Here is a 27,963-nt window from a genome sequence, read left to right on the forward strand (position 1 = left end):
AATAACATCATAATGACTAGTCCTGTCCCCAGTAATAACATCATAATGACTAGTCCTGTCCCCAGTAATAACTCATCATTATTAGTTAAAATATTGGTTTTTTAAATGTTAATGACAGTTTGAGAATGACTTCTGTAAATGTGTCTGATGGAAATGATCTTTGTATTTCATGTTTAGTCTCCGTTCTCAATCTCTCTCAGTCTGTCGGGGAATCCTCCGTTCTACGACGAGACAGAAGAAGAGGACACAGACCTTCACAACCGGATCATCTTCTGTCGTATCATAGCCGGGGAGTTTGAGTTTGACGCTCCTTACTGGGACGACATCTCTGTTCCAGGTACACAACTCTGAAGAAAGAAATTACTTCTTACTGTGGTACCTGTCTTTAATGCACCAGCACGGAGAGGTGTTTACCTGCCAGAACTGACTGTGATAGCTGCTTGTTTTGACAGAGGTGTTTACCTGCCAGAACTGACTGTGATAGCTGCTTGTTTTGACAGAGGTGTTTACCTGCCAGAACTGACTGTGATAGCTGCTTGTTTTGACAGAGGTGTTTACCTGCCAGAACTGACTGTGATAGCTGCTTGTTTTGACAGAGGTGTTTACCTGCCAGAACTGACTGTGATAGCTGCTTGTTTTGACAGAGGTGTTTACCTGCCAGAACTGACTGTGATAGCTGCTTGTTTTGACAGAGGTGTTTACCTGCCAGAACTGACTGTGATAGCTGCTTGTTTTGACAGAGGTGTTTACCTGCCAGAACTGACTGTGATAGCTGCTTGTTTTGACAGAGGTGTTTACCTGCCAGAACTGACTGTGATAGCTGCTTGTTTTGACAGAGGTGTTTACCTGCCAGAACTGACTGTGATAGCTGCTTGTTTTGACAGAGGTGTTTACCTGCCAGAACTGACTGTGATAGCTGCTTGTTTTGACAGAGGTGTTTACCTGCCAGAACTGACTGTGATAGCTGCTTGTTTTGACAGAGGTGTTTACCTGCCAGAACTGACTGTGATAGCTGCTTGTTTTGACAGAGGTGTTTACCTGCCAGAACTGACTGTGATAGCTGCTTGTTTTGACAGAGGTGTTTACCTGCCAGACCTGACTGTGATAGCTGCTTGTTTTGACAGAGGTGTTTACCTGCCAGAACTGACTGTGATAGCTGCTTGTTTTGACAGAGGTGTTTACCTGCCAGAACTGACTGTGATAGCTGCTTGTTTTGACAGAGGTGTTTACCTGCCAGAACTGACTGTGATAGCTGCTTGTTTTGACAGAGGTGTTTACCTGCCAGAACTGACTGTGATAGCTGCTTGTTTTGACAGAGGTGTTTACCTGCCAGAACTGACTGTGATAGCTGCTTGTTTTGACAGAGGTGTTTACCTGCCAGAACTGACTGTGATAGCTGCTTGTTTTGACAGAGGTGTTTACCTGCCAGAACTGACTGTGATAGCTGCTTGTTTTGACAGAGGTGTTTACCTGCCAGAACTGACTGTGATAGCTGCTTGTTTTGACAGAGGTGTTTACCTGCCAGAACTGACTGTGATAGCTGCTTGTTTTGACAGAGGTGTTTACCTGCCAGAACTGACTGTGATAGCTGCTTGTTTTGACAGAGGTGTTTACCTGCCAGAACTGACTGTGATAGCTGCTTGTTTTGACAGAGGTGTTTACCTGCCAGAACTGACTGTGATAGCTGCTTGTTTTGACAGAGGTGTTTACCTGCCAGAACTGACTGTGATAGCTGCTTGTTTTGACAGAGGTGTTTACCTGCCAGAACTGATTGTGATAGCTGCTTGTTTTGACAGAGGTGTTTACCTGCCAGAACTGACTGTGATAGCTGCTTGTTTTGACAGAGGTGTTTACCTGCCAGAACTGACTGTGATAGCTGCTTGTTTTGACAGAGGTGTTTACCTGCCAGAACTGACTGTGATAGCTGCTTGTTTTGACAGAGGTGTTTACCTGCCAGAACTGACTGTGATAGCTGCTTGTTTTGACAGAGGTGTTTACCTGCCAGAACTGACTGTGATAGCTGCTTGTTTTGACAGAGGTGTTTACCTGCCAGAACTGACTGTGATAGCTGCTTGTTTTGACAGAGGTGTTTACCTGCCAGAACTGACTGTGATAGCTGCTTGTTTTGACAGAGGTGTTTACCTGCCAGAACTGACTGTGATGTACAGGTTGTCTTCGCTGTGTTCCTTAGTTCCACAATTAGTCGCTCTGGATGAGACGAGTGTCTGCTAAATCAGCAACTCCGGTCCTCCAGTACCCCCAACAGCCCAACTCCGGTCCTCCAGTCCCCCCAACAGCCCAACTCCAGTACTCCAGTCCCCCCAACAGCCCTCCTCCAGTACCCCCAACAGCCCAACTCCGGTCATCCAGTACCCCCAACAGCCCAACTCCGGTCCTCCAGTACCCCCAACAGCCCAACTCCGGTCCTCCAGTACCCCCAACAGCCCAACTCCAGTACCCCAACAGCCCAACTCCGGTACTCCAGTACCCCCAACAGCCCAACTCCAGTCCTCCAGTACCCCCAACAGCCCAACTCCAGTCCTCCAGTACCCCCAACAGCCCAACTCCAGTACCCCCAACAGCCCAACTCCAGTCATCCAGTACCCCCAACAGCCCAACTCCAGTACCCCCAACAGCCCAACTCCAGTACCCCCAACAGCCCAACTCCGGTACCCCCAACAGCCCAACTCCGGAGGACCAGGGTTGGAGACAGCCACTAGAGACAGCCACTAGAGGGGGTAATGTAGAGACAACCACTAGAGGGGGTAATGTAGAGACAACCACTAGAGAGGGTAATGTAGAAACAACCACCAGAGGGGGTAGTGTAGAGACAATCACTAGAGGGGGTAGTGTAGAGACAACCACTAGAGGGGGTAATGTAGAAAAACCACTAGAGGGGGTAATGTAGAGACAACCACTAGAGGGGGTAATGTAGAGACAACCACTAGATGGGGTAATGTAGTGCATGTCACTAGAGGGGGTAATGTAGTGCAGGTCCACTAGAGGGGGGTAATGTAGTGTAGGTCCACTAGAAGGGGTAATGTAGTGCTGGTCCACTAGAGGGGGGTAATGTAATTTATGTCCATAGAGGGGGGTAATGTAGTGCAGGTCCACTAGAGGGGGTAATGCAGTGCAGGTCCACTAGAGGGGGGTAATGAGGTGCAGGTCCGCTAGAGGGGGTAATGCAGTGCAGGTCCACTAGAGGGGGTAATGTAGTGCAGGTCCACTTGAGGGGGTAATGTAGTGCAGGTCCACTAGAGGGGGGTAATGTAGTGCATGTCCACTAGAGGGGCGTAATGTAGTGCAGGTCCACTAGAGGGGGGTAATGTAGTGCAGGTCCACTAGAGGGGGGTAATGTAGTGCAGGTCCACTAGAAGGGGTAATGTAGTGCATGTCCACTAGAGGGGGTAATGTAGTGCATGTCCACTAGAGGGGGTAATGTAGTGCAGGTCCACTAGAGGGGGGAAATTTAGTGCAGGTCCACTAGAGGGGGGCAATGCAGTGCAGATCCACTAGAGGGGGGTAATGTAGTGCAGGTCCACTAGAGGGGGTAATATAGTGCAGGTCCACTAGAGGGGGATAATGAGGTGCAGGTCCACTAGAGGGGGGTAATGTGGTGCAGGTCCTCTAGAGGGGGTAATGTAATGCAGGTTCACTACAGGGGGTAATGAGGTGCAGGTCCACTAGAGGGGGGTAATGAGGTGCAGGTCCACTAGAGGGGGGTAATGTGGTGCAGGTCCACTAGAGGGTGTAATGTAGTGCAGGTCCACTAGAGGGGGGTAATGAGGTGCAGGTCCACTAGAGGGGGGTAATGTGGTGCAGGTCCACTAGAGGGTGTAATGCAGTGCAGGTACACTAGACGGGGTAATGTAGTGCAGGTCCACTAGAGGGGGGTAATGTAGTGCATGTCCACTAGAGGGGGTAATGAGGTGGAGGTCCACTAGAGGGGGTAATGTAGTGCAGGTCCACTAGAGGGGGGGTAATGTAGTGCAGGTCCACTAGAGGGGGTAATGTAGTGCATGTCCACTAGAGGGGGTAATGTAGTGCAGGTCCACTAGAGGGGGTAATGTAGTGCATGTCCACTAGAGGGGCGTAATGTAGTGCAGGTCCACTAGAGGGGGTAATGTAGTGCAGGTCCACTAGAGGGGGGTAATGTAGTGCATGTCCACTAGAGGGGCGTAATGTAGTGCAGGTCCACTAGAGGGGGTAATGTAGTGCAGGTCCACTAGAGGGGGGTAATGTAGTGCATGTCCACTAGAGGGGCGTAATGTAGTGCAGGTCCACTAGAGGGGGTAATGTAGTGCAGGTCCACTAGAGGGGGGTAATGTAGTGCATGTCCACTAGAGGGGCGTAATGTAGTGCAGGTCCACTAGAGGGGGTAATGTAGTGCAGGTCCACTAGAGGGGGGTAATGTGGTGCAGGTCCACTAGAGGGTGTAATGCAGTGCAGGTACACTAGACGGGGTAATGTAGTGCAGGTCCACTAGAGGGGGGTAATGTAGTGCATGTCCACTAGAGGGGGTAATGAGGTGGAGGTCCACTAGAGGGGGTAATGTAGTGCAGGTCCACTAGAGGGGGGGTAATGTAGTGCAGGTCCACTAGAGGGGGTAATGTAGTGCATGTCCACTAGAGGGGGTAATGTAGTGCAGGTCCACTAGAGGGGGTAATGTAGTGCATGTCCACTAGAGGGGCGTAATGTAGTGCAGGTCCACTAGAGGGGGTAATGTAGTGCAGGTCCACTAGAGGGGGGTAATGTAGTGCATGTCCACTAGAGGGGCGTAATGTAGTGCAGGTCCACTAGAGGGGGTAATGTAGTGCAGGTCCACTAGAGGGGGGTAATGTAGTGCATGTCCACTAGAGGGGCGTAATGTAGTGCAGGTCCACTAGAGGGGGGTAATGTAGTGCAGGTCCACTAGAGGGGGGTAATGTAGTGCAGGTCCACTAGAAGGGGTAATGTAGTGCATGTCCACTAGAGGGGGTAATGTAGTGCATGTCCACTAGAGGGGGTAATGTAATGCATGTCCACTAGAAGGGGTAATGCAGTGCAGGTCCACTAGACGGGGGTAATGTAGTGCAGGTCCACTAGAGGGGGTAATGTAGTGCATGTCCACTAGAGGGGCGTAATGTAGTGCAGGTCCACTAGAGGGGGTAATGTAGTGCAGGTCCACTAGAGGGGGGTAATGTAGTGTATGTCCACTAGAGGGGCGTAATGTAGTGCAGGTCCACTAGAGGGGGTAATGTAGTGCAGGTCCACTAGAGGGGGGTAATGTAGTGCATGTCCACTAGAGGGGCGTAATGTAGTGCAGGTCCACTAGAGGGGGTAATGTAGTGCAGGTCCACTAGAGGGGGGTAATGTAGTGCATGTCCACTAGAGGGGCGTAATGTAGTGCAGGTCCACTAGAGGGGGTAATGTAGTGCAGGTCCACTAGAGGGGGTAATGTAGTGCAGGTCCACTAGAGGGGGGCAATGTAGTGCATGTCCACTAGAGGGGCGTAATGTAGTGCAGGTCCACTAGAGGGGGTAATGTAGTGCAGGTCCACTAGAGGGGGGTAATGTAGTGCATGTCCACTAGAGGGGCGTAATGTAGTGCAGGTCCACTAGAGGGGCGTAATGTAGTGCAGGTCCACTAGAGGGGGGTAATGTAGTGCAGGTCCACTAGAGAGGGGGTAATGTAGTGCAGGTCCACTAGAGGGGCGTAATGTAGTGCAGGTACATAACAACGACTTACTGTACTGCACATCCTCTCTCTCTCCCCCTCTCAGCTAAGGAGTTGGTGTGTAGACTGATGGAGGTGGACCAGATGCTGAGAATCACAGCTACAGATGCTCTCGTACACAAGTGGTGAGCACACACACACACTAACACACACACACACACACACACACTAACACACACACTAACACACACTCACACACTAACAGAGACACACACACACTAACACACACACTAACACACACTCACACACTAACAGAGACACACAGACACACACTAACACACACACACACTAACAGAGACACACACACACACTAACAGAGACACACACACTAACAGAGACACACTAACAGAGACACACACATACACACGCTAACACACACACTCTAACAGAGACACACACACACACTAACAGAGACACACACACACACACACACACTAACACAGACACACACACTAACACAGACACACACACACAAACAGAGACACACACACACACACACGCTAACACACACACTCTAACACAGACACACACACACACACACTATTTAGTAGACAGAGTCTCGTCATGAAAACATAAGACACTCTGCTTCCCACACACACACTAACTCAATTAACGTTTTTTTCTGTCGGTCAGGATTGCTGGTAACGGGGCCTCAGAGAAGAACCTGAAGGAGGGAGTGTGTGCCCAGTTTGAGAAGAACTTTGCTAAGGCCAAATGGAGGGTAAGAATCCTCCTAGCATTCATACATGTTTTATCTCTATTGGTGCTTTCAAGACAACTGGTAACTCTAAGAAACAAGGTCAAATCATGACCCCACTGAGATCTCTAAGGAACAGGGTCAAATCATGACCCCACTGGGATCTCTAAGAAACAAGGTCAAATCATGACCCCACTGAGATCTCTAAGAAACAGGGTCAAATCATGACCCCACTGGGATCTCTAAGGAACAGGGTCAAATCATGACCCCACTGGGATCTCTAAGGAACGAGGTCAAATCATGACCCCACTGGGATCTCTAAGGAACAGGGTCAAATCATGACCCCACTGGGATCTCTAAGAAACAAGGTCAAATCATGACCCCACTGAGATCTCTAAGAAACAAGGTCAAATCATGACCCCACTGAGATCTCTAAGGAACAGGGTCAAATCATGACCCCACTGGGATCTCTAAGAAACAAGGTCAAATCATGACCCCACTGAGATCTCTAAGAAACAAGGTCAAATCATGACCCCACTGGGATCTCTAAGGAACAGGGTCAAATCATGACCCCACTGGGATCTCTAAGAAACAAGGTCAAATCATGACCCCACTGGGATCTCTAAGGAACAGGGTCAAATCATGACCCCACTGGGATCTCTAAGAAACAAGGTCAAATCATGACCCCACTGGGATCTCTAAGGAACAGGGTCAAATCATGACCCCACTGGGATCTCTAAGGAACAGGGTCAAATCATGACCCCACTGGGATCTCTAAGGAACGAGGTCAAATCATGACCCCACTGGGATCTCTAAGGAACAGGGTCAAATCATGACCACACTGGGATCTCTAAGAAACAAGGTCAAATCATGACCCCACTGGGATCTCTAAGGAACAAGGTCAAATCATGACCCCACTGGGATCTCTAAGGAACAAGGTCAAATCATGATGTCAGTGATCTTCAGGTTGGAAAGTCAGAGCTCTGGGATGATCGTTCAGAAAGATTTTTCCAAGTCGGAACTTGTTTTTTCCCCCAGTTCCCACTGGTCTTGAATGCAGCATTAGTCCCAATGTATGTCCTCTGCTGTTCCAGGTTTTATCCTCAACTCCAGTCCTCGAACTGGTACTACTGCTCATAACATATTACCCTCATGAGAAAAATATTTGAAATGATTTACCTGGTTTAATTGATGATGGTGATGATTATTCAGATTATTAAATTGTTGTTTCCAGAGAAGGCTGGTGGGCAAACGTTTAGGAGGACGTGCTCCTTGCTGGAATGGAAAGAACGGAAAGGTATCAAACACGATGAGCCTATCCTCCCAGATTACACGTTACAATGAGCCTGTCCTCCCAGATTACACATTACAATAAACCTGTCCTCCCAGATTACACGTTACAATGAGCCTATCCTCCCAGATTACGCTTTACAATGAGCCTGTTCTCCCAGATTACACGTTACAATGAGCCTGTCCTCCCAGATTACACGTTACAATGAGCCTGTCCTCCCAGATTACACGTTACAATGAGCCTATCCTCCCAGATTACACGTTACAATGAGCCTGTCCTCCCAGATTACACGTTACAATGAGCCTGTCCTCCCAGATTACACGTTACAATGAGCCTGTCCTCCCAGATTACACGTTACAATGAGCCTGTCCTCCCAGATTACACAGAACAATGAGCCTGTCCTCCCAGATTACACAGTACAATGAGCCTGTCCTCCCAGATTACACAGTACAATGAGCCTGTCCTCCCAGATTACACATTACAATGAGCCTGTCCTCCCAGATTACACGATACAATGAGCCTGTCCTCCCAGATTACACATTACAATGAGCCTGTCCTCCCAGATTACACATTACAATGAGCCTATCCTCCCAGATTACGCGTTACAATGAGCCTGTCCTCCCAGATTACACATTACAATGAGCCTGTCCTCCCAGATTGCTGCCCACCAGCCTCCTTTTGTTGTTTCCAAGGATGATGATGGTGATGATGATTATGATGAAGGATATCCAGGAGGATGTAGTGATGTACTGTAGTAGCAGCATGATTAACCCCCCTTAACCCTCTTGTCTCCCCTGCATGTGGTTCCCAGGAACTGAAGGTACGGTAGTAGTTAGTTCTCTATGTATCTGTAGAGATAGAGAGAGAGTCACACACACCAAATCAACCTTCACTCATTTCTGATGGCCTGCTAATCTCACGGCTAATCTCACTCCTAATCTACACGGCAAATCATGTCATTATTGTAAAAGTGTTCAGAATCACCTGGCTAAACACCAGCTGAAGACGATAGTGCTGCATTCGCTTGCACTGGTTTTGACCAGAGCACTATAGGGCCTAGACAAAGGTAGTGCACTATATAGGGAATAGGGTGCCATTTGGGGCGCATCCCTAGGAGTCTCAAAGGAGATTCAGAGAGGGAGAGCGAGCGAGAGAGAGAGAGAGGAACTGAGAGAGAGAGAGAGAGAGAGAGAGAGAGAGAGAGAGAGAGAGAGAGAGAGAGAGAAAGGAACACACAGAGAGAGAGAGAAACAGAGAGAGAAAGAGAGAGGAACAGAGAGAGAGAAACAGAAAGAGAGAGAGAGAGAGAGAGAGAGAGAGAAACAGGGAGATAGAGAAAGGAACACACAGAGAGAGAGAGAAACAGCAAGCGAGAAAGAAAAAGAGAGGAACTGAGAGAGAGAGAGAGAGAGAGAGAGAGAGAGAGAGAGAGAGAGAGAGAGAGAGAGAGAGGAACACAGAGAGAGAGAGGAACACAGAGAGGAAATGTGTTGATAATGGCTGATTGGTGAGATGAAGACTCCCATCCCTAAACCCATCCCACTCTGATCCAGCCCAACGTCACTCAGCCAATCCCCGAAGAGTTCCATCTGCTCTGCCCCACTCCTCTTCTTCGGGTGCATCTCAAGTGACTTCCTTTCCTTGAATCCTTCCCTTGTTTCCTTTCCTCCATCTGCACTGATCTAGGGAACACAGATTAGATGAACGGCTGGAGACTATGATGGGGATTTTTTTTTTTTTTTTTTTTTATTTCACCTTTATTTAACCAGGTAGGCTAGTTGAGAACAAGTTCTCATTTGCAACTGCGACCTGGCCAAGATAAGGCATAGCAGTGTGAACAGACAACACAGAGTTACACATGGAGTAAACAATTAACAAGTCAATAACACAGTAGAAAAAAAGGGGAGTCTATATATACATTGTGTGCAAAAGGCATGAGGTAGGCAAATAATTACAATTATGCAGATTAACACTGGAGTGATAAATGATCAGATGGTTATGTACAGGTAGAGATATTGGTGTGCAAAAGAGCAGAAAAATAAAAATAAATAAATAAAAACAGTATGGGGATGAGGTAGGTGAAAATGGGTGGGCTATTTACCAATAGACTATGTACAGCTGCAGCGATCGGTTAGCTGCTCAGATAGCAGATGTTTGAAGTTGGTGAGGGAGATAAAAGTCTCCAACTTCAGCGATTTTTGCAATTCGTTCCAGTCACAGGCAGCAGAGAACTGGAACGAAAGGCGGCCAAATGAGGTGTTGGCTTTAGGGATGATCAGTGAGATACACCTGCTGGAGCGCGTGCTACGGATGGGTGTTGCCATCGTAACCAGTGAACTGAGATAAGGCGGAGCTTTACCTAGCATGGACTTGTAGATGACCTGGAGCCAGTGGGTCTGGCGACGAATATGTAGCGAGGGCCAGCCGACTAGAGCATACAAGTCGCAGTGGTGGGTGGTATAAGGTGCTTTAGTGACAAAACGGATGGCACTGTGATAAACTGCATCCAGTTTGCTGAGTAGAGTGTTGGAAGCAATTTTGTAGATGACGTCGCCGAAGTCGAGGATCGGTAGGATAGTCAGTTTTACTAGGGTAAGTTTGGCGGCGTGAGTGAAGGAGGCTTTGTTGCGGAATAGAAAGCCGACTCTTGATTTGATTTTCGATTGGAGATGTTTGATATGGGTCTGGAAGGAGAGTTTAGAGTCTAGCCAGACACCTAGGTACTTATAGATGTCCACATATTCAAGGTCGGAACCATCCAGGGTGGTGATGCTGGTCAGGCGTGCGGGTGCAGGCAGCGAACGGTTGAAAAGCATGCATTTGGTTTTACTAGCGTTTAAGAGCAGTTGGAGGCCACGGAAGGAGTGCTGTATGGCATTGAAGCTCGTTTGGAGGTTAGATAGCACAGTGTCCAAGGACGGGCCGGAAGTATATAGAATGGTGTCGTCTGCGTAGAGGTGGATCAGGGAATCGCCCGCAGCATGAGAAACATCATTGATATATACAGAGAAAAGAGTCGGCCCGAGAATTGAACCCTGTGGCACCCCCATAGAGACTGCCAGAGGACCGGACAGCATGCCCTCCGATTTGACACACTGAACTCTGTCTGCAAAGTAATTGGTGAACCAGGCAAGGCAGTCATCCGAAAAACCGAGGCTACTGAGTCTGCCGATAAGAATACGGTGATTGACAGAGTCGAAAGCCTTGGCAAGGTCTATGAAGACGGCTGCACAGTACTGTCTTTTATCGATGGCGGTTATGATATCGTTTAGTACCTTGAGCGTGGCTGAGGTACACCCGTGACCGGCTCGGAAACCAGATTGCACAGCGGAGAAGGTACGGTGGGATTCAAGATGGTCAGTGACCTGTTTGTTGACTTGGCTTTCGAAGACCTTAGATAGGCAGGGCAGGATGGATATAGGTCTGTAACAGTTTGGGTCCAGGGTGTCGCCCCCTTTGAAGAGGGGGATGACTGCGGCAGCTTTCCAATCCTTGGGGATCTCAGACGATATGAAAGAGAGGTTGAACAGGCTGGTAATAGGGGTTGCGACAATGGCGGCGGATAGTTTCAGGAATAGAGGGTCCAGATTGTCCAGCCCAGCTGATTTGTACGGGTCCAGGTTTTGCAGCTCTTTCAGGACATCTGCTATCTGGATTTGGGTAAAGGAGAACCTGGAGAGGCTTGGGCGAGTAGCTGCGGGGGGGGGGGAGCTGTTGTCCGAGGTTGGAGTAGCCAGGCGGAAGGCATGGCCAGCCGTTGAGAAATGCTTGTTGAAGTTTTCGATAATCATGGATTTATCGGTGGTGACCATGTTACCTAGTCTCAGTGCAGTGGGCAGCTGGGAGGAGGTGCTCTTGTTCTCCATGGACTTCACAGTGTCCCAGAACTTTTTGGAGTTGGAGCTACAGGATGCAAACTTCTGCCTGAAGAAGTTGGCTTTAGCTTTCCTGACTGACTGTGTGTATTGGTTCCTGACTTCCCTGAACAGTTGCATATCGCGGGGACTATTCGATGTTAGCGCAGTCCGCCACAGGATGTTTTTGTGCTGGTCGAGGGCAGTCAGGTCTGGAGTGAACCAGGGGCTATATCTGTTCTTAGTTCTGCATTTTTTGAACGGAGCATGCTTATCTAAAATGGTGAGGAAGTTACTTTTAAAGAAAGACCAGGCATCCTCAACTGACGGGATGAGGTCAATGTCCTTCCAGGATACCCGGGCCAGGTCGATTAGAAAGGCCTGCTCACAGAAGTGTTTTAGGGAGCGTTTGACAGTGATGAGGGGTGGTCGTTTGACTGCGGCTCCGTAGCGGATACAGGCAATGAGGCAGTGATCGCTGAGATCCTGGTTGTAGACAGCGGAGGTGTATTTGGAGGGCCAGTTGGTCAGGATGACGTCAATGAGGGTGCCCTTGTTTACAGAGTTAGGGTTGTACCTGGTGGGTTCCTTGATGATTTGAGTGAGATTGAGGGCATCTAGCTTAGATTGTAGGACTGCCGGGGTGTTAAGCATATCCCAGTTTAGGTCACCTAACAGAACAAACTCTGAAGCTAGATGGGGGGCGATCAATTCACAAATGGTGTCCAGGGCACAGCTGGGAGCTGAGGGGGGTCGGTAGCAGGCGGCAACAGTGAGAGACTTATTTCTGGAGAGAGTAATTTTCAAAATTAGTAGTTCGAACTGTTTGGGTATGGACCTGGAGAGTATGACATTACTTTGCAGGCTATCTCTGCAGTAGACTGCAACTCCTCCCCCTTTGGCAGTTCTATCTTGACGGAAGATGTTATAGTTGGGTATGGAAATCTCAGAATTTTTGGTGGCCTTCCTGAGCCAGGATTCAGACACGGCAAGGACATCAGGGTTAGCAGAGTGTGCTAGAGCAGTGAGTAAGACACACTTAGGGAGGAGGCTTCTGATGTTGACATGCATGAAACCAAGGCTTTTTCGATCACAGAAGTCAACAAATGAGGGTGCCTGGGGACATGCAGGGCCTGGGTTTACCTCCACATCACCCGCGGAACAGAGAAGGAGTAGTATGAGGGTGCGGCTGAAGGCTATCAAAACTGGTCGCCTAGGGCGTTGGGGACAGAGAATAAGAGGAGCAGGTTTCTGGGCATGGTAGAATATATTCAGGGCATAATGCGCAGACAGGGGTATGGTGGGGTGCGGGTACAGCGGAGGTAAGCCCAGGCACTGGGTGATGATGAGAGAGGTTGTATCTCTGGACATGCTGGTTGTAATGGGTGAGGTCACCGCATGTGTGGGGGGTGGGACAAAGGAGGTATCAGGGGTATAAAGAGTGGAACTAGGGGCTCCATTGTAAACTAAAACAATGATAACTAACCTGCACAACAGTATACAAGGCATATTGACATTTGAGAGAGACATACAGCAAGGCATACAGTAATCACAGGTGTTGAATTGGGAGAGCTAGCTAAAACAGTAGGTGAGACAACAACAGCTAATCAGCTAGCACAACAACAGCAGGTAGAATGGCGATTGATTAGGCAGAGAGGGTCGGATTAACTACACACAGAGCCTAAATGCGGCTGGGGCCGACAGATAAAACATAAACAAGCAGAATGGATTACCGTGAATTAATGGACAGTCCAGCATGCATCAGCTATGTAGCCAAGTGATCTTTACTTAGAGGGCAGGGCCAGGGTTTGAGTTTTAGTATAGTATAGATTTTCTCAGGTCCCAAACCCAAGTTTGGGGGTCTCTCTCTCTGTTGCAAACCGTAGTCTGGCTTTTTTATGGTGATTTTTGGAGCAGTGGCTTCTTACTTGCTGAGCAGCCTTTCAGGTTATGTCAATATAGGACTCGTTTTACTGTGGATATAGATACTTTTGTACCTGTTTCCTCCAGCATCTTCACAAGATCCTTTGCTGTTGTTCTGGGACTGATTTGCACTTTTCACACCAAATTACATTCATCTCTAGGAGACAGAACGTGTCTCCTTCCTGAGTGGTATGACGGCTGCGTGATCCCATGGTGTTTATACTATTGTTTGTACAGATGATTGTGGTCCCTTCAGGCGTTTGGAAATTGCTCCCAAGGATGAACCTTGAACCTGACCACTGTGTCAGATTTCAAAAAAGCGTTATGGAAAATGCACACCATGCTATAATCTGAGTACTAAGACAAGAAAACAGCCAAACAGATATCCGCTATGTTGTGTAGTCAACAGAAGTCAGAAATAGCATTATAAATATTCACTTACATTTGATGATCTTCATCAGAATGCACTCCCAGGAATCCTAGTTCCACAATAAATGTTTGATTTGTTCGGTAAAGTCCCTCATTTATGTCCAAATACCTCCTTTTTTTTGCGCGTTTAGTACACAATCCAAACTCACGACGCGCGGGTCCAGGCGAAATTTCAGACGAAATGTCAGATTACAGTTCGCAGAAACATGTCAAACGAAGTATAGAATCAATGTTTAGGACGTTTTTATCATAAATCTTCAATAGTATTCCAACCGGAGAATTCCTTTGTCTGTATAATTGCAATGGAACGCAAGCAAACTCTCACGTGAATGCGCGTCACAAGCTCATGGCACTCTGCCAGACCTCTGACTCAAAGAGCCCTTATGAGCCCCCACTTCACAGTAGAAGCACCAAACAAGGTTCTAAAGACTGTTGACATCTAGTGGAAGCCTTAGGAAGTGCAATATGACCCCATAGACACTGTGTATTCGATAGGCAATGAGTTGAAAAACTACAAACCTCAGATTTCCCACTTCCTGGTTGGATTTTTTTCTCAGGTTTTTGCCTGCCATATGAGTTCTGTTATACTCACAGACATCATTCAAACAGTTTTAGAAACTTCAGTGTTTTCCATCCACATCTACTAATAATATGCATATATTAGCATCTGGGATTAGGAGGCAGTTTACTTTGGGCACCTTATTCATCCAAGCTACTCAATACAGCCCCCCAGTCCCAAATAAATTTTAACTAACAAGAAATGTAAGGAGTGGTTGAAAGTGTATGTAAACTTCCGACTTCAACTGTACACTGCAAAAGTATATGGACACCTGCTCATCAAACATCTCATTCCAACATCATGGGCATTAATATGGAATTGGTCCCCCCTTTGCTGCTATAAACAGCCTCCACTCATCTGGGAAGACTTTCCACTAGATGTTGGTACATTGCTGCTATAACAGCCTCCACTCTTCTGGGAAGGCTTTCCACTAGATGTTGGAACATTGCTGCTATAACAGCCTCCATTCTTCTGGGAAGGCTTTCCACTAGATGTTGGAACATTGCTGCTATAACAGCCTCCATTCTTCTGGGAAGGCTTTCCACTAGATGTTGGAACATTGCTGCTATAACAGCCTCCATTCTTCTGGGAAGGCTTCCCCCTAGATGTTGGAACATTGCTGCGGGTACTTGCTTCCATTCAGCCACAAGAGCGTTAGTGAGGTCGGGCACTGATGTTGGGCGAATAGGTCTGGCTTGCAGTCTGCATTCCAATTCATCCCAAAGGTGTTCGATGGGGTTGAGGTCAGGGCTCTGTGCAGGCCAGTCAAGTTCTTCCACACTGATCTCGACTAAAAATTTCTGTATGGATCTCGCTTTGTGGCCAGGGCATTGTCATGCTGAAACAGGAAAGGGCCTTCCCCAAACTGTTGCCACAAAGTTGGAAGCATAGAATTGTCTAGAATGTCATTCTATGCTATAGTGTTAAGATTTCCCTTCACTGGAAATAAGGGGCCAAGCCCAAACATTGAAAAACAGCCCTATACCATTATTCCTCCTCCACCAAACTTTGCAGTTGGCACTATGCATTCGGGCAGGTAGAGTTCTCCTGGTATCAGCCAAACCCAGATTCGTCTGTCGGACTGCCAGATAGCGAGGCGTAATTCATGACTCCAGAGATCGCCTTCCCATTGTTCCAGAGTCCAATGGCAGCGAGCTTTACACCACTCCATCCGACGCTTGGCATTGAGCATGGTGATCTTAGACTTGTGTGTGGCTGCTCGGCCATGGAAACCCATTTCATGAAGCTCTCGAACAAACAGTTCTTGTGCTGACATTGCTTCCAGAGGTAGTTAGGAACTCGGTAGGTTGCACCTGAGGACAGATGCTTTTTACACGCTACAAGCTTCAGCGGTCCCGTTCTGTGAGCTTGTGTGGTCTACCACTTCACGGCTAAGCCGTTGTTGCTCCTAGACGTTTCCACTTCACAATAACAGCACTTAGAGTTGACCGGGGAGCAGCTCTAGCAGGGCAGAAACTGAGTTGTTGGAAAGGTGACATCCTATGACGGTGCCACGTTGAAAGTCACTGAGCTCTTCAGTAAGGGCCATTCTACTGTGAATGTTTGTCTATGGAGATTAAATGGCTTTGTGCTCGATTTTATACACCTGTCAGCAATGGTGTGGTTAAAATAGCAGAATCCACTAATTTTAAGGGGTGTCCACATACTTCTGTGTATATATATAGTGTAGTTACAGCCTTGCGGATCTCTACGGCTCAGACAAAGGAAAGGAGAACGGTAGGTAGTCTAGCGGTTAGAGCGACAAAGTGAAAAATCTGTCGACTAGACAAGGAAAGGAGCTGAGGAAAAGAAGGAAGCAACATTTGACTATTGAGATGCAGTCTCCGGCCCCGTCTCATTCCTCTATGGTGGCTCCTGGTTCATTGACCCATACATGTGGTGCTTGAAGAAGAAGTCACACAGAATCCCACAGGTCTAAAAGTTAGAGAAAGGTGACTCTGTGTCTGCAGTGTTTATAACTGCTTTACTTCAGTGACATCAGTGTTTCACTGATCAATATTTGGTCTTAAACACACAGTTTCTCCATATAAGACCCATGTTTTTCTTCCCCCCAAAAATGTGTCAAATCTACAGTCCGGTTCTGGGATGTATTGCCTGATTACATCTTTCTCCCCCACCCTCCCTGGTCACCCTCCCTCCAACCCTCCCTCCTACCCCCCTACCCCCCTCTCTCCCCACCTCTCTCTCCCCCCCCTCTCTCCCACCCCCCCCCCCCCCCCCCCCTCTCTCTCTCCCCACCTCTCTCTCTCTCTCTCTCCCCCCCCTCTCTCTCTACCCCCCTCTCTCTCTCACAGAAAGCGATCCGAGTCACCACCTTCATGCAGCGTCTTCGTGCGTCTGAGACTGCTGCAGCTGAAGTGGAGGCAGGAGGACAGGGGGAAGGAAGGGGTGAGGACCAGGGAGGAGGAGGGCAGAGTGAGGGAGGAGGGGTGACACCAGAGGTGACGGTTGGAACTAATCCGGAGCGTGAGGAGAGGAACGGGGGAGTCGGGGTGAGGAGGTGGGGAGAGGAGAGGGGAGGAGGGGGGAGAAACCCTTTGAGTCCCTCTGTAGGGATCTCTCCTTCCACCAATAATGAACCGCTGTCCCAGCCTCCCAACCAATCAAATGCCAGCTCCAAACCTCTGGGGGACGAGACAAAGAAGCCAGCCGTGAAGAAGTCGTCAGGCAAAATGGCCGCCGCATTGGGTCAAACCAAAACAACAACAGAGCCCAAAACACCTCCTACCCCCATCGTAACCCCTGACCTCACCAAGCCCCAGGACCCCGTCACTGTCTCTGACCACGACACAGCAGCACCATCGTTGCCTAGCAATGCCAAGAAGAAGCAACCAACCTATGTCACTCCTGAGACTCCAACGACTCAACGACACAAGATGGACGCCCAACTCCCCAACATGGGCCCAGGCCCTGCTGCTGCTACTACTACTACTGCTGCAGCCATAGCCCCACCTGCTGACGGGAGGCCGGCAGTGCAGGCTCCAGTAGAGGAGAAGAAGCTGGGTGACAGTAGCTGGTGTCAGACCCAGCTCCCTGAGGCTGTAGCTGAGAGGCCTGCTGGAGTTGGGGGAGTAGGGGGAGGAACTGGGATTGAGATGGGAGGGGGAGGGGCATCTGGAGCAGGGTCAGGGGTACTTGGAACAGGATCAACAGTGAGAACTGGGATGGGCCCAAGAGGTGACGCGAGCCCCATTGGTAGAGACCAGAGAGCAGACAGGCACAGTGTAGAGTCCAGGGGGGAACCCGAACCGTCCGAGGGGGGCTACAGTTATACCATAGGGGCCCTGGGAAGCTCCCGTTGTCTAGGCCGACACACCACCCTATACGGCCAGGAGGTAGAGCTGGGTGGGTACGGGGGTTCCTACTGCTCCTCTCTGTACGGCAGCGGGGGTGGAGGGAGGATGTATGGGGGCCTGGAACACGGGGGTGTTGGGGTCAGAGGTCATGGTAGTAGCACTGCTGATTGGCAGATGGACAGCGTGATCGAACAGATCGAGAAGCAAATGGCGGCGGTGCTGGAGAAGATCGAGGGGGACATGCCCTCACTCCTGGAACAGATCAGTGACTGCCCCCCGCCACCCGAACCCTCCCGCAGCACACACACCTCCCCCTCCTCACGCTCCCGCTCCTCCCAACACCAACCATCTCACTCCTTCACCTCCTCCCTCACCTCCACTGCTACACCCCCACCCCTCCCCACATCTCCCAGACCACCTCTTCCCTCCCTCCCCCACCTCACCATCCCCCCTCCATCCTACCCGCCTCCTTCCCTGCCCACCCGGTCCCCTGGTGAGCCAGTCGGCGAGCACAAGGAGAGAGACGGACAGAGGGGAGCAGTCCATTCCAGCCAATCCCCATCCATGAGGCCAGGGAAGGGCCTATGAGGTGGGCAGGAGGGTGCTTGGGGTTGTTATGACGTTCCAATATCCACACTAGAACACCTCTTGGATTCTAGAATGTCTAATACATTGTCTAATACATTGCTGCATTCTAAGTTGTATGCCAGTGGATATTGGAACAGAGCAACAGATGGGTTTTTCCAATCGAACGAGCGTTCATACCAGACACACTACACCAGAAACACGAGATACAGATTGTTCAATTAAATTGAAGAATCAGAAATGATATTTAATTGAAATGAATCTCCTGTATTGATTGGATTTAAATGCAATTGATCCCACCCCTGATTCCCTCTCTCATAGTTCAGTAATCTCAGACAACTAAATCTTCCCTCTCTCTTAGTTCAGTAATCTCAGACAACTAAATCTTCCCTTTCTCATAGTTCAGTAATCTCAGACAACTAAATCTTCCCTCTCTCATAGTTCAGTAATCTCAGACAACTAAATCTTCCCTCTCTCATAGTTCAGTAATCTCAGACTAAAGTCTTGCGTAATTGGTCAGATGCTCCATGTAATTCTGGGTCCATAAGTGTTAAGAGATCGGCACAAAGAGATGTCCCTGTATGTACCTTCGTCTTACGGGCGAGTCTATGTCCCTGTATGTACCCTCCTCTTACGGGTGAGTCTATGTCCCTGTATGTACCTTCCTCTTACGGGTAAGTCTATGTCCCTGTATGTACCTTCCTCTTACGGGTGAGTCTATGTCCCTGTATGTACCCTCCTCTTACGGGTGAGTCTATGTCCCTGTATGTACCCTCCTCTTACGGGTGAGTCTATGTCCCTGTATGTACCTTCCTCTTACGGGTGAGTCTATGTCCCTGTATGTACCTTCCTCTTACGGGTGAGTCTATGTCCCTGTATGTACCCTCCTCTTACGGGTGAGTCTATGTCCCTGTACGTACCTTTCTCTTATGACATTTGAAAGATGCTAACACCTGCTAAAGATTTGTCCAAAGCACCATAACGAATGCTTCTCATTATTTCACACATCCTGTTGTATCGTCATGACAGATCTACGGTGCAGTTTGTTTACGTAAAGATGTTGGATCTTAACTTGATCTCTCGTCGCAGAGTATTTTCCTGATGCATCAGGAAATTCAAATGAGCCTTGTGAGTAGGATCGCAAAATTCTGTGAACTTTCAATAAATTCCCTGATTTTCCAGAAATCCTGGTTGGAGGATTCACAGAATCAGGAGGGAAATAAGCAGGAAATCCAGAATCCTCCAACCAGGATTTCAGGAAAACCAGGGAATTTATTGAAAGTTCACAGAATTTTTCAACCTTACTCGTGAGTGGTTGAAAATGAGTAGTTCTCTTTCTCTCCATCGGGGGGCAGTCTAGTCTTTGGGATCGGGGCCTGCCATCAAAATAATGTTCTCTCTCGCTCACTCAAATGTCTTACTACTGAAACATTCAAATGTACAACAATGTATCTGAATGCAACCATACACATCAACAACAACCGCGGTTTGATATAGCTTTATAACACAACAAAAATAACTTAACAAAACCTATATCCCTCATTTCTTCAGACTTCCACAGCTCCCAGGCGCTGCGGCTTTAGAGGGTATCACTGCTCATGACAGCGCCTCATGTAACTCCTTCCCTGAGAAATCTTTTAGTCCCAGGAACCGCTCTGCGGCTTTAGAGGGTATCACTGCTCATGACAGCGCCTCATGTAACTCCTTCCCTGAGAAATCTTTTAGTCCCAGGAACCGCTCTGCGGCTTTAGAGGGTATCACTGCTCATGACAGCGCCTCATGTAACTCCTTCCCTGAGAAATCTTTTAGTCCCAGGAACTGCTCTGCGGCTTTATAGGGTATCACTGCTCATGACAGCGCTGTCCCAGGAACTGCTCTGCGGCATCCACAGTCCATCTTCCTGGACTTTCCAGCCCACTTTCTTTACGCGTAACATCCATGAATCCTGCTGGAGGGAAGCCAACTCTACAGCCTCCATTGAAGACCTTCCCAACACCATGGAGTCCTTAAAGAGTACCTTTTCATTTCCTCCACTCTTCTCGACAACCTCTGCATGTGAAACGTTCTGGACGGCCCTGACTTTGGCAAACCTCATTCTCTTTCGACACTTCACGGCTTCTTCATAACATACACCGTGACTTTCTTTTCCACAACTTCTCCATCTGGGATTCCTCCGCCTGCAGTCTCTCTCTAAATGTCCAAATACTCTACACCGTTTACACTGCAACGGCCTGGAAATACAATTTCTTACAGTAAAGTATGCATGTCACGTGCGCCAAATACAACAGGTGAAATGTTGACTTACAGGCTCTCACCAACAGTGCAAAAAAGGTATTAGGTGTTGTCAACTCCAGCCACTTTAATAATGGGAATTGATGGGAAATTATGTAAAATATATCACTAACATCTGCTAACCATGTGTATGTGACAAATAACATTTGATTTGATTTGATTTGAATAGGTAAGTAAAGAAATAAAACTACAGTAAAAAGACAGTGAAAAATAACAGTAGAGAGGCTCTATACAGTAGAGGCTATATATAGTAGAGAGGCTATATACAGTAGAGGCTATATACAGTAGAGAGGCTATATACAGTAGAGGCTATATACAGTAGAGGCTATATACAGTAGAGAGGCTATATACAGTAGAGGCTATATACAGTAGAGAGGCTATATACAGTAGAGGCTATATACAGTAGAGGCTATATACAGTAGAGAGGCTATATACAGTAGAGGCTATATACAGTAGAGAGGCTATATACAGTAGAGAGGCAATATACAATAGAGGCTATATACAGTAGAGAGGCTATATACAGTAGAGAGGCAATATACAGTAGAGAGGCTATATACAGTAGAGGCTATATACAGTAGAGGCTATATACAGTAGCGAGGCAATATACAGTAGAGAGGCAATATACAGTAGAGAGGCTATATACAGTAGAGGCTATATACAGTAGAGGCTATATACAGTAGACAGGCTGTATACAGTAGAGAGGCTCTATACAGTAGAGAGGCTATATACAGTAGAGAGGCTATATACAGTAGAGAGGCTATATACAGTAGAGAGGCTCTATACAGTAGAGAGGCTATATACAGTAGAGAGGCTCTATACAGTAGAGGCTATATACAGTAGAGGCTATATACAGTAGAGAGGCTATATACGGTAGAGGCTATATACAGTAGAGAGGCTCTATACAGTAGAGGCTATATACAGTAGAGGCTATATACAGTAGAGAGGCTATATACAGTAGAGGCTATATACAGTAGAGAAGCTATATAGAGTAGAGAGGCTATATACAGCAGAGAGGCTATATACAGTAGAGAGGCTCTATACAGTAGAGGCTATATACAGTAGAGGCTATATACAGTAGAGGCTATATACAGTAGAGGCTATATACAGTAGAGAGGCTATATACAGTAGAGAGGCTATATACAGTAGAGAAGCTATATAGAGTAGAGAGGCTATATACAGCAGAGAGGCTATATACAGTAGACAGGCTATACACAGTAGAGAGGCTATATACAGTAGAGGCTATATACAGTAGAGAGGCTATATACAGTAGAGAGGCTATATACAGTAGAGAGGCTATATACAGTGGAGAGGCTATATACAGTAGAGAGGCTATATATAGTGGAGAGGCTATATACAGTAGAGAGACTATATACAGTAGAGGCTATATACAGTAGAGAGGCTATATACAGTAGAGGCTATATACAGTAGAGAGGCTCTATACAGTAGAGTCTATATACAGTAGAGAGGCTATATACAGTAGAGAGGCTCTATACAGTAGAGAGGCTATATACAGTAGAGAGGCTATATAGAGTAGAGAGGCTATATACAGTAGAGAGGCTATATACAGTAGAGAGGCTATATAGAGTAGAGAGGCTATATACAGTAGAGAGGCTATATACAGTAGAGAAGCTATATAGAGTAGCGAGGCTATATACAGCAGAGAGGCTATATACAGTAGAGAGGCTATATAGAGTAGAGAGGCTATATACAGTAGAGAGGCTATATACAGTAGAGAGGCTATATACAGTAGACAGGCTATATACAGTAGAGAGGCTATATACAGTAGAGGCTATATAGAGTAGAGAGGCTATATACAGTAGAGGGGCTATATACAGTAGAGAGGCTATATACAGTAGAGAGGCTATATACAGTAGAGAGGCTATATAGAGTAGAGAGGCTATATACAGCAGAGAGGCTATATACAGTAGAGAGGCTATATAGAGTAGAGGCTATATACAGTAGAGAGGCTATATACAGTAGACAGGCTATATACAGTAGACAGGCTATATACAGTAGAGAGGCTATATACAATAGAGAGGCTATATACAGTAGAGAGGCTATATAGAGTAGAGAGGCTATATACAGTAGAGAGGCTATATACAGTAGAGAGGCTATATAGAGTAGAGAGGCTATATACAGCAGAGAGGCTATATACAGTAGAGAGGCTATATAGAGTAGAGAGGCTATATACAGTAGACAGGCTATATACAGTAGACAGGCTATATACAGTAGAGAGGCTATATACAGTAGAGAGGCTATATACAGTAGAGAGGTTATATACAGTAGAGAGGCTATATACAGTAGAGGCTATAAACAGTTGACAGGCTATAACAGTAGGGAGGCTATAAACAGTAGAGAGGTTATATACAGTAGAGAGGTATAGCTGAAAACTCTCTGGGCAAGTAGTGTGGCCTGCAATTTATCACAATATACTCTACTTCAGGTGAGCAAAATCTAGAGACTTCCTCAGATTTCGTGCCCCAGCTGTTGTTTACAAATATGCACAGACCACCCCCTGTCGTCTTACTGTCCTGTGTGTGCTGTCCTGTCCTGCCGGTGCAGCGTGTATCCCACTGGCTGAATATCCATGTCATCATTCAGCCACGATTCAGTGAAACATAAGATATTACAGTTGTTGATGTCCCGTTGGTAGGATATTCGTGATCGTACCTCATCTAGTTTATTTTCCAATGAATGCACGTTGGTGAGTAGTATTGAGGTTAACGGCATCTTTCCCACTCGCCATTGGCGGGTCCTCACGAGGCAGCCCGCTCTGTGTCCTCTGTACCTGCGTTTCATCCTCTTGCAAATAAAGGGGATGTTGGCCCTGTCGGGTGTTAAGAGAATGTCCTGTGAGTCTTGCTTGTTGACCAAAAAAATCTTTGTTTAATCCGAGGTGAGTGATCGCTGTCCTGATATCCAGAAGCTCTTTTTTTGCCGTAAAATATTTTTGCAGAAACATTATGTACAAAATAAGTTACAAATAACACAAAAAAAACAAACACATAATAGCACAATTGGTTGGATGCCCGTAACACTGCTGCCATTTCTTCCGGTGCCTTCCTCGCCAGCTTCACTCGGGTACGGAGGGACTCCACATCAAGAAACATAAGAATAGACACAAGCTCCACTCCAAGAATACTCCTCCGCTCCTCAATATCCACTTTCTCTGAGACACCAGCAATTACTCCCTTGACAGGTGCTCTTCTCCTTAGCTTAAAGCATGATACAGCATGGTCATCAATTCGCCTGACACCCAACAGACTCCTCCTCTGTTCAGTGGAAACACAAAGAAATCAAGATCAACTCACTCCTCGTGACCCTCATCGACTCCACTTTACCGACATCTCTCTCCACTATCTTGGATACTTCCAACAGATATGGCAATCCAATTGTCCCAGAAACTGGACTCCAGCCAGACACCAGGTATTCTCCACACTAGGTAGGAGTCTTCCTTCCCATCCCAACTTTGCTTATTTCCCCATTATTTTGGACAGAGGTCCATTCTTCCTTACTTCCACCGCCATCCGATTCATATTCCACATCCTTCCTTCCTCCGAGTTCTGGTGACCTCGACTCCCAACCCGTCCGGTCTCCATAAACCTCTGCCTGGAGTCTTTGACACTAAACCAAATGAGAACTGCTCGTCGTCGTGGGAACCTCCCTATGAAAGTAGTCCAGACACAGATATCATCTTTTAGGGAGCTGTAAACCAAAACTGGTTGCAAGTGTGGGTGAATTTAGCGCCGTATTGATGGTTTAACAAGACATCACATGACGATAATAAGAATCCTGCCTTATAACAGGCTGACTACACCGGTCGCGTGTGCGAGCATTGCAAAATATATTTAGAAATCTATATTATTCAATTATTGCACCCACACTGCTGTGTTGCCAAGGGCTAAAATAGAAGTCAGTTCTATTTCTGACGCGGTTCGCGCTGTAAGTCCTGCCTCTCCCATCTCCTCATTGGTTTATAGAAGCAGGTACCCACGTGCCATCTCCTCATTGGTTATACCCACGTGGGTGACTGAAAGACAAACGAGGTCGGTGGCGGTAATGCAGCTAATTTATGAAAGTTGCCAATCGCAATATAAAGTCCAGAGAAGAAAAAGCCTGGAATTTGATGTGTGTTTTATGTGTGGATTAATTGTCGGAGTAGAGGACCTTGTGCATTTCAGGTAAAATAACAACTCAATGTTTATATTCCAGGACAAATTAGCTAGCAACAGCAAGCTAGCTAAATAGGACAAATTAGTTAGCAAGTGCAAGCTAGCTAGCTAAATTGCCACAAAGGTTTAATGCTTTTCGACCTGTCCCCAAATTAATGTAATTGGTTCAGAGTTTGTTTTGATATTTTAACCTGCGTGTCGTGATCGCGTTTGGTGTAGGGGGACAAAATACAAGAAGACACTTCTGAGAGCAGTCTTGTTTTCCACTAATGCGATACAGCGTCTACATCGGGATGTTTCCTTCCCACGTGTCCTTCACCGGGGAGGCTATCCCGTTACACCTTAACGGTGTTTTAATCTGATTCATTGGCAGACAGAAGTCCCCGCTTGGGATAACATTTTCCAGACGAATAACTTCCCGAAATGTAAATATAAAGTTTATTTTATTTACAAAATGATGTTAAAATGTGGGATGTGATAGCTATTCGCTAGCAGGCCGATCTCATACCTGCTTATCGGCTGTTTAGAGATGAACAACTAAACTATCTAATCGTAGATTCAGCGATGTGTCAATTGTGAAAACCCGGACAGTTTTTAAATGATGAATTGGTAACTTGCTACCCAGCTAAAGACATGTAGCAAATCATTTTTTCCCCCCCATTTGTTTTCAGGGACTAAAGTGGGCACCTGATTGCATTTCACTTCATTGCATTGGTTTGGAAGGAGAAAACAGTCCTGCCCGACTCATTTGGAGGTAAGACATTTTAACATCTGATGGAGAAAAAACTCAACGTAGAAAATGCAGCCAGCTGTGTTCAATCTAGACCTGCTAGCCAGCCAAGTTATGTTTTCTGTTGAGGAGTCTGTTTTGCTAGGGAGCTGCATGCAGTATCTGTTCACCTAGCTAAATGTCTCTTTCCTTATTGTGTTGGACCATTGGGGTTCGTGCTACTAGTTAACAAAATTATAGACTAAGTTATTCTACTCTTACTGTATACAACTTGACCAAGTCTAAAATATGCAAAACAGTTAACATGATGATTGCACACTAATAAATGCAGTTGTGGCTTCAGCAACTTGAACCAGCACTAAAATGTGAGGTTAATTTCTCCCCTCGTCTCTGCTTGTTCCAGGTTGAAGGATATCCCGCCCTGTCACTCTGTAGATGTAAACAACTTGTTGTGAACCACCCGGCCACAAGGTTAATCACCAGGGTATCATTCAGGAGCGTGTAACGTCACAATGTTAGAGAGAAATAGATGCACCCATGTTATTTTTTATCGTGCAGATTTGTCAGGACATAGTAACTTATGAAGCTCATTCTAAAATACATGTATATGTATATATATATCACATAGATGTGATTTCTGTCCCAGGGGATTTGTACTGTGTTCAAGTCTTCAATTTAGACCACAATTAGTTGAGTTAGGTGTTAGTCAAGAGCTGGTACAAAAACCTGTGAAACTCCTGTCCCGTCAAAAAAAAAATGGCTGTCATAACTACATTTGCACTCATGTACTGAACAAGTTTATGAATGTTGGAAGTTCATTTCCTTGAGATGTCCCTCACTTGGGAATTATTTTATACAATGGACTGTGTTTAAAGGACTCCTGCACACATACAGGAAAACCAATAAAACAATTTTTTATTGAAAATGCCAAGTGTTGATGTCTCCACGTGTTTCTGGTTCTGAGGCAGTTAACCCACTGTTCCTAGGCTGGCATTGAAAGGCGGGGTCATCTGGGGTCTGCAGTAACCGGAAGGTTGCAAGTTCAAACCCCTGAGGCAGGGAGACGGCAGTCTTTGGAGGTAGACAGGGAGACGGCAGCCTTTGGAGGCAGGGAGACGGCAGCCTTTGGAGGTAGACAGGGAGACGGCAGCCTTTGGAGGCAGGGAGACGGCAGCCTTTGGAGGCAGGGAGACGGCAGCCTTTGGAGGTAGACAGGGAGACGGCAGCCTTTGGAGGCAGGGAGACGGCAGCCTTTGGAGGCAGGGAGACGGCAGCCTTTGGAGGCAGGGAGACGGCAGCCTTTGGAGGTAGACAGGGAGACGGCAGCCTTTGGAGGCAGGGAGACGGCAGCCTTTGGAGGCAGACATGGAGAGGGCAGCCTGTGGAGGTAGAAAGGGAGACGGCAGCATTTGGAGACAGGGAGACGGCAGCCTGTGGAGGTAGACAGGGAGACGGCAGTCTTTGGAGGTAGACAGGGAGATGGCAGCCTTTGGAGGTAGACAGGGAGACGGCAGCCTGTGGAGGTAGACAGGGAGACGGCAGTCTTTGGAGGTAGACAGGGAGACGGCAGTCTTTGGGATTGTTCAATAATAACAGTAGGCCACACCAACGTTAGTTTCCGTTCATAGAAAGTGTCAAAACGATTTCCCAGCACTGAGCACGAACTTGTGATGCTCGAAGCCGAAGCGAGCTGCTCAGACCACTGCGCTATGGCAGTTCACAATGCTCTAGCAAGCCCTTAGAATACTTGATTATACTTGATGGTCTGAGGTCGGTTGGTTTGCAGAGTCTTCCCCCAACCATAGCCCCCTAGGTACGGTACTGCATTGTATAGCCTGCAACCACCTCTTCTAGCTTCCCCCTAGGTACGGTACTGCATTGTATAGCCTGCAACCACCTCTTCCAGCTTCACCCTAGGTACGGTACTGCATTGTATAGCCTGCAACCATCCCTTCCAGCTTCCCCCTGGGTACGGTACTGCTTTGTATAGCCTGCAACCACCCCTTCCAGCTTCCCCCTGGCAGCGATTCTAAATATTAAATATTAATTCAAATCCTCCAGCAGCAGGATTATTTTCCTCCTTTCGACAAAATGGCTCAAATTAAGATCCAACATCTGTAGTCTGTCCAAGAGAGATTCAAAGTGACCGGATGATGATAAGATGATTCCCTACACACATACAAAACACATTTCCTTTTTCCAAAGTGTACCTATGATGAAAATTACAGGCCTCTCTCATCTTTTTAAGTGGGAGAACTTGAACAGAACACATTTGTGGTGTTGTCCCTTTTCCAAAGTGTCAATAAAAGAAACGGACTGGATTCCTGCTCCACTCCTCCTTGTCCTCCTGAAAGGGTTTTCAACCAACACCTGTCCCCGATAGAAAGACTACACCGAGT

General features: G+C 47.2%; 1 protein-coding gene across 2 annotated transcripts; it reads left to right on the forward strand.

The window, feature by feature from the left end:
* Window positions 1-26,321, forward strand: LOC110532859 (formin-like protein 8). 2 transcript variants are annotated; one of them, XM_036973640.1, is made up of 6 exons: window positions 1-337; window positions 5,762-5,840; window positions 6,349-6,436; window positions 16,784-18,374; window positions 25,506-25,588; window positions 25,968-26,321. In XM_036973640.1, exons 2-4 carry the CDS (start codon window positions 5,785-5,787, stop codon window positions 18,371-18,373), a joined length of 1,734 nt encoding a protein of 577 aa, XP_036829535.1. In that variant the 5' UTR covers window positions 1-337; window positions 5,762-5,784; the 3' UTR covers window position 18,374; window positions 25,506-25,588; window positions 25,968-26,321. The 2 variants fall into 2 exon arrangements, with proteins under 2 accessions (XP_036829535.1, XP_036829536.1); XM_036973641.1 differs by lacking the exon at window positions 1-337 and having other exon boundaries at window positions 5,433-5,840.
* The last annotated feature ends 1,642 nt before the right edge of the window (window positions 26,322-27,963 follow it).

This window comes from Oncorhynchus mykiss, unplaced genomic scaffold, assembly GCF_013265735.2.
Source record: "Oncorhynchus mykiss isolate Arlee unplaced genomic scaffold, USDA_OmykA_1.1 un_scaffold_279, whole genome shotgun sequence".
Classification (NCBI taxonomy): domain Eukaryota; kingdom Metazoa; phylum Chordata; class Actinopteri; order Salmoniformes; family Salmonidae; genus Oncorhynchus; species Oncorhynchus mykiss.

Bases quoted from the DNA above. Each gene is read 5' to 3' on its own strand.
- LOC110532859 (XM_036973640.1), top strand. From the start codon at position 5,785: ATGGAGGTGGACCAGATGCTGAGAATCACAGCTACAGATGCTCTCGTA. The intron at 5,841-6,348 runs GTGAGCACACAC...TCTGTCGGTCAG, and splicing joins GATGCTCTCGTACACAAGTG to GATTGCTGGTAACGGGGCCT. The intron at 6,437-16,783 runs GTAAGAATCCTC...TCTCTCTCACAG, and splicing joins TTGCTAAGGCCAAATGGAGG to AAAGCGATCCGAGTCACCAC.